The sequence below is a fragment of the Galeopterus variegatus genome, unplaced genomic scaffold, assembly GCF_000696425.1.
Source record: "Galeopterus variegatus unplaced genomic scaffold, G_variegatus-3.0.2 Scaffold11, whole genome shotgun sequence".
In the NCBI taxonomy this organism is placed as follows: domain Eukaryota; kingdom Metazoa; phylum Chordata; class Mammalia; order Dermoptera; family Cynocephalidae; genus Galeopterus; species Galeopterus variegatus.
Window position 1 is genome coordinate 446,592 of NW_007726122.1, and position 10,745 is coordinate 457,336.

Sequence of the window (10,745 nt, forward strand, 5' to 3'; positions counted from 1 at the left end):
GCTTTTACTTAGAAATTACCAGCTCCTGGCCACCGAGGATCCTACCCACTCTTCATCAGATCGGCTAACCCACTATAAAATGGATCTACATCACCAATGGTCCCTGTTCCTGGAGGTTTTGGCTGTGGACGCCTGGATGCTCTCCCCTACAGCCTCCTACACACACTGGACTCAGCAAATAACTGACCTGTGGCTCCAGGGAACATTTGTAGAGTTCACCCCCCTCAAAATTACTGTATTCTGCTTTTCTTTGGGGCCTAATAAAGGGCCTCTTATTTCCTCTCAATTCCTCTTCCCCTCCTATGCCCCCATCCAGCAGGAAGTAGCTTGAAGATTATGACGACCCATTCCCACAACAGAGGAAAAAGGGAGGAATGTAGGGATACCGTGGGCACTCAAGCAGAGGGGGAGGAGGAAGGCACTCCCTGGAAATATGGCACCCTTCCAGGTTCTTCTCCGCAGTAAAAGCCCGCCAGCGCCAAACCTCAACCAGTCACCGGTCAAGGCTCACTTCCTGCCCAGCCCCGTCCAATCAGCTACCGCCCCGTCCACCCCCTATCCAAACCGGGAATGCAGCTCCCTATAAATATACGCGCAGTCCTTGAATAAAGTGGAACTTCTCTGGTGAACTGTCAGCCCGGGTCTCACATGCCTCCTTCATCTGTGCGCCCTTTCAATTTATATTTAATGTAATTACTAATTTAAATTGTCTTAAAATTTGCTTTCCATTTGTCCTGTGTCCCTTTTCATTTCCTTTCTTGCTTTTAAAATGTATTTTTACTATTCATACCTGCCCCTATATTACTTACTATGTAAAATATACATTCTTTTATTATTCTTTTAGTGGATACCTAAAGAGCTTACTACATGCATCAACTTTCCAAAGTGAAGTACAAATTATTACTTCTGTCACTTCCTGGATGGTGCAAAAACCATCTCCCCTTAGCCCATCCTGTCTAATAGTTAATTTTTTAAGTATACTTTAAATATATATATATAAATCTCTTGATCCAATAAAATTCTTATTGTATTATAATATTCATATTGATTTATATGCATATTTACTTTTTTCTGTTCTTTTCATTCCTTTCTGCACCTCTGATCCTCCATCTGAGATAATTTTCCTTCCCCTTAAATAATTACTTTAGTTCCGGTGGTGAATTCTCTCAATATTTATGTCTGAAAATGTCTTGTCTTTAATTCTTGATGAATTTGGGTATAAAATACTAGGTAGGCAATTGTTTTCTTTCAGCACTTTGAAGATAGCCTCTTTTGCCTCATGACTTCAACTGCTTCTGTTATAAACTTAGCTTTCCTTTTGTGCTTCCTTTGAAAGTAATCCATCTCTTTCCTGTAGCTGCTTTTAAGATTTTCTTTTTTTTTTCTTTTTTTAAGATTTTCTCTTTATGTGTATTTATATGTTTTGTTTTGTTTTTACCAGCTTTACTCTTGTACCTGAGTTTGGTTTTGTCTTTCTCTTGCTTAGGATTTATGGCCATTGTTGAATCTATGAATCTATGATACCTTTTCTCAATTTTTAAAATTATTAGCCATTATCTCTTCAAATATTGCTTCATCCCTATTCTCTTTCCCACTTCCTTCTGAAACTCCATTTACATTTCTATTAGACTTTTTTTTTTTTTTTTTAAAGATGACCAGTAAGGGGATCTTAACCCTTGACTTGGTGTTGCCAGCACCACACTCTCCCAAGTGAGCTAACCAGCCATCCCTCTATAGGGATCCGAACCCATGGCCTTAGTGTTATCAGCACCACACTTTCCCAAGTGAGCCATGGCCCTCTATTAGACTTTTTACTATGTCTTATGTTATATATCTAATCTCTGTGTACCATCTTAGTGAATCTGAGCTTTAGTCTGTATATTTTTTTCTGACCTATTCTCAAACTCACAAATCCTTCAACTGTGTCTAGTCTGTTGTGAAATCATCCAGTGAGTTATTATTATCAATTAGTGTATTTTCCAGATCTAGTTTCCATCTGGTTCTTTATTTTCTTTATAGCTTCCAGTTCTCTGCTAAATTTCTCCATCTTGTCTTTTAATTCCTTTAACACGTTAAATATAGTTTTAATGTTGGAAACTCTTGTGGATCTATTCCTATGTGTGTTGATTCTCTTGGTTTTTCAGACAACTAATCTCCTTGCATGCCTTTTTACTCTTTATTGAGTGACCGTCACAGTACATAAAAAGTTGCAGAGATAATTTAAAGCATTGGATGATATCATCTTCTTCTAGAGAAGATTCACATTTAATTATGGCAAGGAGGCTAGATTAGAAGTGCCTAAAATCTGAGATCTTTTCTTAATCTACATAGGGAATGAGATGATTTGAAGCTGGCTATTAGTCCCTATGATGACCATCTATTCCTGAATCACCCTTAGTCCTAGGGTGTATCTTTTTGGAGTTTCACCCCAAAGCTGCCTCCTTGTCAGGTCCTACACTATAATTCTTGCCAACCAATCCACCCCACCCAATGAGTCCATTAGAAACTCAATTCAGGGGCCGGCCCGGTGGCGCACTGCTACAGTGTGCCGCTTGGGAGCGCAGCGGCGCTCCTGCCGAGGGTTCGGATCCCACATACAGACCGGTTCCTGCTCACTGGCTGGGCGGGGTGTGGGTGCAACACTGAGGGTTGCGATCCCGTTGCCGGTCCCAGTCCGGTGCGGGCGCGACACTGAGGGTTGCGATCCGTTGCCGGACACGAAAAAAGACAAAAAGGAAAAAAAAAAAAAAAAAAAGAAACTCAATTCAGTCTCTTCACTGCTGCTTTTGGAATTGACAGATGCCTCTCAGAGAAAAGTGACCTCAAATGCTGGGCTCACATCTTTGGCTTCCATCTTTTGCAGATTTCGATCCTGCAATTTCTTCACTGCCCTGATATTTCTCCAAACCCCTCAAATATAAGCTTTTTATATCTTATGTTAAATATTTAATATTTTCTCTAGCTTTTCTAATTCTCAGTTGAAGGGTTGGTCCAAACCACCTCATCTGCTACTTGGGGAAAGCTACAATCTGTACCTCTTTATTTTTATTTATTTTTTGTGTGTGTGTGACTGGTAAGGGGATCGTAACCCTTGGCTAGGTGTCGTCCGCACCGCGCTCAGCCAGTGAGCGCACCGGCCATCCCCATATAGGATCTGAACCCACCGCAGAAGCGCCACTGTGCTCCCAGCACCGCACTCTCCCGAGTGAACCATGGGGTTGGCCCACAATCTGTACCTCTTGCATCTGAACTTACGTCCCCCTTTTTACTCTGTATATTGTTTGTGTATTCTTTTATCCATATTATGAATGTTTTTCATTTTTATAAGTCTTTACATAGACAAACTTTTCTCCCTGTTGAGTATTTCTATCGAATTTTTATTTCACTAATTTCTGCATTTTTTAATTGTATTTCCTTCTGCTTTCTTCAAATTTACCTTATTATTATTTGCAGATAACTTTGTTATTCTCTTTCTTGAGATGGATACTTATCTCATTAATTTACCTTGTCTTCCTTTCCAGTTTATTAATTTAAAGACTGTACTTTTCCTACTAAGTACTGTTTTACTTGTATCCCACAAGTTTTGAGACATGTGCTGCTTTCATTACCATTTAGTTCTAAATATTTCTAATTTCCTTTATCATTTCTTCTTTGACTCATGTTGTATATGTTTCTTTAAAACACAGGGGATTTTTCTAGTTATCTTTTTGTTATTCACTTCTAGAGATCACATTGTGGTGGGAAACTGTATACCAATCTTTTGAAATTTGTCACTTTGTAAGTGAAAATTTTGTAAATGTCTCTAGTGTGTTTTAAAAAAACAAGCACAAGGCAGCTGTTATGTGTAATCAAGTGTGATATTCAAAAAAGTTAAACATTTAATGGTAATATAAATTAACAAATGAATAAAATTTTAAAACATTTTCTAAATAAACTAACTCATATAGATTATAAAAATGCTTACCAAGTCATATTAGTTGTAGCTCAAATTGTTCACCAAATTAGTCTAATAATTTCCTAGCATTTACTAATTTTTGGAAATTATAGCCATAATCTTTCATTTGACCCAGATGGCCTTGTCTGAAAAATGAACTGACATAGGAAATTGGATAAAGCCCCTCCAAGAATTTCCACATTAAATTGATAGTCATTAAGTAACCCATAGTCTTAATAAATAAAAAAATCACTCCTAACATCAACAGAATTGTTCATGGAGATGAATCCTCTTTTCAGCTTTTGCTTAAGTAAGTATACTAAACTTTTTTTAGCCCTTACAATGCTCACTGCTACTTTTACATATTCACTATGTGTTTAATTGTATTAATAAATAAATCACAAAAATAATTTATCATATTTAATATATTAAACCTAATCCCTCAGCCCAGATGAGAGGTAATGTAGTACAAACGTTAAAAGCATAAACCTAGAGCGCAGCCTTATAACAAACACCAAGGTCACAGGTTCAGATTCCCATACCAGCCAGCCACCAAAATAAATAAATTAATAAATTAATTAAAATTAAAAAATAAGACCATAAGCCAGGGTACAAATCCTCTGTGTTTAATGACCTTTCTGCTTCTCATTTCCCCCAACTAAATATGCCTGGTACAGAAAAAAAGATTTATTTGGGGTCATTTTCATTAATAAAATGAGTGTTATTAATGCCCATGATGGGAAAGTATTCAGTGGGTTTTGACAGACCTATCCCACTAAATAATGGTGAAGTTCATCAGGAATGATAAAATCAGGTATCTACATCCTAGGAGTTATTCATACATAAACCATCCCCAAAGGTCTCATTCATCTGCCATGGATTCTATCCTACCATAGGAGTGCACTGTGCCAAGAGAGTTAATATGTTTAGAGGATGCCTGCAGTAGTACTACTCTCATTTGACTGCTCTCTTCATCTTTCTGGATCTCCCCAGAGGCTGCAGTTCCCACAAGTGACCATTTGAGAGTAATGGGGAGAATGCCAGAGAGAGGAAGGCAGCTCTGCCTTCAGGCAAGCCAGATGGTCACCGGGCACTTGTCTATAGGTGTGCCAGGTATGAGTGAGGAGCAATTAGAATTGATGACAGCCTATAGTTCTCCAGTGAGATGTTTGCTGACAGCCTCTTGCTGTGCCACTTAACTCTTTAGCTTATATACAGTGGATTACTGAGGGCAGTCCCAAGGAAGGTGCTGAAGCATTAGAATGACAGTTTACAGGCTTGGGGCAGTAACTATTCAACCACTATGGACATATACCAATATTTTAACAATTGGTACAACTGAATCAGTGTGTGCCAGCAAAATATGAGACCTGAAAGTAGTATTTTATACATGTCCTTTAGAGAAAGATTTTAAGTGGTATTGCTCATATCTTGGGTATCATTTCTTATGTTTGTGTCTGCCTAATTAACTGAAATGCACTAAGATGTGTATTAAAATCTTCCCCTATGACGATAAATTAGCTTTGAAGTTTTATTCTTAAAGTTGCCAAATGTTGATGTCTATATCTTAAATCTAGAAGACACATTCAAGTTCAGACACTTTTAAATCCATCGGCAGGGCTGGCTGGTTAGCTCATCTGGTCAGAGCACAGCCTTGTAACACCAAGGTCAAGCGTTCAGATCCCCATGCCAGTCAGCTGCTAAAAAAATATAAAATAAAATAAATCTGATATGTTAAATCCACAGGAAAATGTCTATTCGCGCTTCCAGATGAACTGAGCTTTTATCATTATGAAGTGACTTTCTATCTCTAGTAATTTTTTCTTTTTGCCTTAAAGCCTATTTTATTCTGATACTAATATAGTTCACCAGCTTTCTTTTATTTAGAAAGTATTTGACATACCTTTCTCTATCCTTTTACTTTTTTCCCTGTAATCTAACAATCTTTATCTTTTAATAAGAACATTTAGTACCTTTATATATATTGTAACTAGTTATATTTGGATTTATTTTCAGCTATTCTTTGTGCATTTTATTTATTTTATCTTGTCTATTTCTTTTCTTTACTGTTTTTGCTTCTTTTGGTATTTTTTTCTCATTCCATATTTTTTCCTCTACTAGTCTGGAAATTATATATTCTTTGTCTTTACTATGTATACTTATTAAAGCCTAAAGTTAATATCAAAAAGTTAATATTATAAAGCTATTACAAAGTTAATATAATTATATATATTATTATTATATATAATTCTCCTCAAAAAAACATAAACTTAGAACATCCCCTCATAACTTACATGTTACTGTTGTCTTTATTTTAGTTCTATCTTTGTTAGCCCCAAAAGGCTTTATCAGATTTAGTTTTACATATATATTTACCACTTTCTTTGTTCTTCATTCCTTCTAGCATCTCAGACCTTCCAACTGAAAACACTTCTCTCTGAATTTAGAATTCCTTAATAAAGGAGTTGAGTTGTCTGCTGGCAAACTCACTCAGCTTTGTCTGAATATGTTTTTATTTCATCTTTGTTTTTGACAAGGACAAAGAACCCATCTTTGCTGGGTATGAACATCTAGATTGAGGACTTTTCCAGCATTTTAAAAATAATTACCACTGTCTCTTGATTTATACTATTACTGATGACCAATTGGTTATCACTCTCATAGTTACTTCTTTGAAGGTCTCTTTTCTCTATCTTTTAAGACTTTATATTTGATGTCCTAGTTTCACTATAATATGTTTAGGGAGGATTCCCGCTTGGGTTTGTTTGGCTTCTTAAATCATGGCTTGGTGACTTTCTTCAATTCTGGAAAGTTCTCAGCTATTATCTCTTAAAATCATTTTATTCCCCCATCTATTTCATATTCTTCAGGAACTCTGACAAAATATATGGCATGCTTTTTCTTTCTATGTTCCATGTTGCTAAACCTCCTTCATGTATTCAGTCTGTGTTTCTCTGGTCTGCATTCTGGATAATTTCTTCACTTCTATTTTTCAATATACTAATTCTCTCTATAGCTGTGCCTAGTGTGTTTTCATAAAGAATAGCTTGAGAAGGCCCCACATACTATTATCTAATCTATTAACATTATCAAATTTACTTTCTCGAAATGTCATCTTAGGAGGTGATACACTTATTCTGATAATGCTGCTATTACTTAAAATACTTTTGGAATTCTTTGGAAATAACATTCTAGTCCATATATCTTTTCATTTGTTTTTTAGTGCTAAATTCATTCTAGTCTGGTCTCTATTAAATTCATAACTTTAATTATTCCATTCTATGTCACCCCTCCTCTGTATTGAGAAGTCCTTGTAACTGGTTATGTGAAGTTAAGAATTCCTAAAAATTAAGACCTTGAACTACTTTCACTTATCACCCTAACAAATGGCAATATGCAGTGATGGCAAGGCTATGAGCAGACAAGCACTTTCATGTGTGTCCATGTGTGTCTGATAGGAATGAAAATTGGTATGACCTTCACAGTTGGCAATTTAACAATAGGTATCAAAAATTTTCATAACTTCTGACTCATTATAGGAATTTATCCTAAGGACATAAATCTAAAATATCTGTTCACAGAAGTTTGATTTAAACTAATGAAAAAAAAATTTTTTTGTTTTTTTTTGTCTTTTTTGTGACCGGCCGCACCATGCTCAGCCAGTGAGCGCACCGCACCGGCCACCCCTATATAGGATCCGAACCGCGGCGGGAGTGCTGCTGTGCTCCCAGTGCCACACTCTCCCAAGTGCGCCACAGGGTCGGCCCCTAATGAAAAATTTTAAATAATGTTGCAGAAATATATTTATTAACATATAGTTCAAAATATACTGTAAGGAAAAAAGCAGTCTACAAACCAGTATAATTCCATGTTTATATTAATATAAACATACACAAAGAAAAAATGTCTTTGGATATCCGTTCAGTCTCTGGGATCATAAGTGACGTTTAGCTTCTTTTTTTGCTCATTTATTGCCAGGTTTTCCACAATGAGCATATATTAACTGTATAATTAAAAAGTATTAGGGCCGGCCTGGTGGCGCACTGCTACAGTGCGCCGCTTGAGAGCGTGGTGGCGCTCCCTCCGAGGGTTCGGATCCCACATACAGACTGGTTCCCGCTCACTGGCTGAGCGAGGGGCGGGGGCAGCACCGAGGGTTGTGATCCCGTTGCCGGTCCCGGTCCGGTACGGGCGCGACACTGAGGGTTGCGGTCCGTTGCCAGACACGAAAAAAGACAAAAAGGAAAAAAAAAAAAGTATTAAATTCTTTTGTTTTAAATACCAGAGTATCTAACCACATTTTACAAAAATAGTTCTATGGGAAAATGCAGCCAAGATTCAGTCAAGAACTATGAGTAATACATCCCTCATTCTAATGGTCCTGGCAATTCGAATTCCTTTTTTTTTTTTGTCTTTTGTCTTTTTCCGTGTCCAGCAACGGATCGCAACCCTCAGTGTTGCCCCCGTACCGGACCAGGGACCGGCAACGGGATTGCAACCCTTGGTGCTGCTCCCGTGCCTCGCTCAGCCAGTGGCGGGAACCGGTCTGTATGTGGGATCCGAACCCTCGGGCGGGAGCGCCGCCACGCTTCCCAAGCAGCGCACTATCCAGTGCGCCACCGGGCCGCCCTCGAATTCCTTTTTTATAACTCATTCTATTCTTCCCACCCTAAATCTGAAATCCCACCTCCAAAGAATAGTAACTGCTACTTCCGAAGTCCTGAAAGTACAGGGAGCAGGCTGGGAGAAAAGGGGCCAAGATATGGAGAAAAGAGGAACTGAACGTTTATGAGGAACAGACTCTTGGTATTTTGGAGGAGCTTTAGGAACAGGGCTTGGTTAGAGGGAGAAGAGGATGTTCCATGAATAAACTTCAGCAAAATAATTTATCTTCTCACCAATATTCTGCCTTACTTGAGCATACATCCATTGCTACAAGCTCCACTCAACTGCTGTAAGGAGAAACTCCATAGATCCCAGCACCAAGTAGGATTAGGAAAAAGTATTTGCGTCAGTGAAATGGAATAGGACCTATGTGCTCACAGTAATTCGTGATTCTGTTCTTTTGCCCCTTCCTTAGCATATGGTAGGTCTTTCTTTGGTAGCATTTTTTGCTTCATTAACCTATCATTTCTCAGCTTCTCTAACATGACGTGCTGCCCCTCTCCTTTCACAGACCCTCTGACGTACCAGTCTCCATCTGAAATACTTCTATCACCTCCCCAACCTTCTTTTTTTCCCCCCATTGTTTTTGCTTTTGGTGGCTGGCCAGTACAGGGATCTGAACCCTTGACCTTGGTGTTTTAACAGGGCACTCTAACTGAGCTGACCATCCGGCCTTCCCAATCCTATCTTGACTAATTCATCTCCTATTCATTTTTCTGATCTTGGTTCAAGTGTCACTTCCTCAGGGAAACACCCTAGTATAAAATAGGTTCCTTCGAGCCTTTCTCTGAATTCGTAAATATACATTACGCATTATTTAGTATGGTTATCTAATATCTAGTTGAACTGACAGATACCAAGCTCAATGAAAGCAGTGCCATTAGCTGGTTTTGCTCACCACTGTTACCCCTGCATTTGGAACACAGCAAGTGCTCAACAAGTATTTGCTGAATGAAGGAATGAATGAATGAACAACTAAGCAAATAACTAGCAACCCAGAGGCCTTGATGTGGTAAGAATTGTATTAATGATGTCATCTCATGGTGGAACTGTGTTCAAATTTTTTCCTTTGATTGCTGTTAAACTTCTGTACTCACAAGACAAAGTTTTAAATATATATATGTTATTTTGAAAATTCCCCATAGCCCAAAGTAAACCAAGGCCAAATATGAAATATTAACCAGCCTAGAAAAAGGCTGGATACCCTTAACAGAAGCATGTAGGCTAAACTGGGAACTTCACAAATGGCCCAAATCTTGAGATGCCTCCCAGCAGTGTCTTAGTAACTTCCTTGAGCAAAGGAACACACCCTTGTCCTCTCATGGCAAGTTCAGGTACAAGGTACTGGGAACCTGCAGGTCCCCGACCCCTGGCCTGACACAAGTTTATAAGCTGAGAAAAACGCAAGGCTAGGATGACAGAGGGGAAAATGGGCATTTGTTCAAAATGTATTTACTGAGCACCTACTGTGTACGAGAAAGCCCTAGTTTGGGGCTGGCTCTTATAGACTTAATGTGTGGCGTTAGGCACGGCTCCTTCACAGAGCCTCCAAGTCCTGAAAGTGAGCAAATTTGGCCCGGGCTTGCCTACTTCAAAGGGCCGGGATAGGGGCTCCAGCAGCGACAATGCGCTTCAGAAAGTGCCAGAGAGCATGAAGGCCAGCGTACCCAACCAGACTCGAAAACTCCGGCCCGAGCCTAGTTAGCGAGCCCTGGGCGGCCGTCCACGGGCAGCAGAGCTGGGCGGAGGTGGGTACCCGCCCTCCAGGGGGGCCGCGCTTACCCGTCCGGCGAGTACTCGAGGTTGAAGACTGCACCGTGGGTGCGGGTGCTGAGGTACACTGAGTCCGCGGGGTGGATGGAACCATAAAGGTTAGTCATGGTGCGGAAATTGTCCCGCGCCGGGTCCACGAACAGCCCGCGGCCCAGGCTGCGCTCTCTCAGCCACCCGAACAGCCTGGCGCCAGGGCCGCCCAGGCCCCCGCTGAGGCCATACCGGCCCCGGCTTCCGGCCCTGCAGTCCTGGCCGGGCCGCCGGCGCGGGGAGGAGGGCGGTGACGGCTCTCCCTGGGCGGAGGCAGCCGAGGACTTCGGAGCTCCAGGCGGCCCGAGCTCTCCGACGCGCGCGGCCGGGGGCAGCGAGGGGG

The 10,745-nt window shown here is 40.1% G+C and overlaps 1 protein-coding gene across 1 annotated transcript in view; it reads right to left on the reverse strand.

Moving 5' to 3' along the window:
• The window catches only part of DCAF10 (DDB1 and CUL4 associated factor 10), a 55,699-nt gene extending 44,961 nt beyond the window's left edge, over positions 1 to 10,738 (reverse strand). Inside the window, exon 1 of the mRNA XM_008586644.1 lies at positions 10,382 to 10,738. Coding sequence (XP_008584866.1) covers positions 10,382 to 10,479 — 98 coding nt within the window. The 5' untranslated portion in view covers positions 10,480 to 10,738. The remainder of the gene's footprint in view (positions 1 to 10,381) is intronic.
• Positions 10,739 to 10,745: the final 7 nt, after the last annotated feature.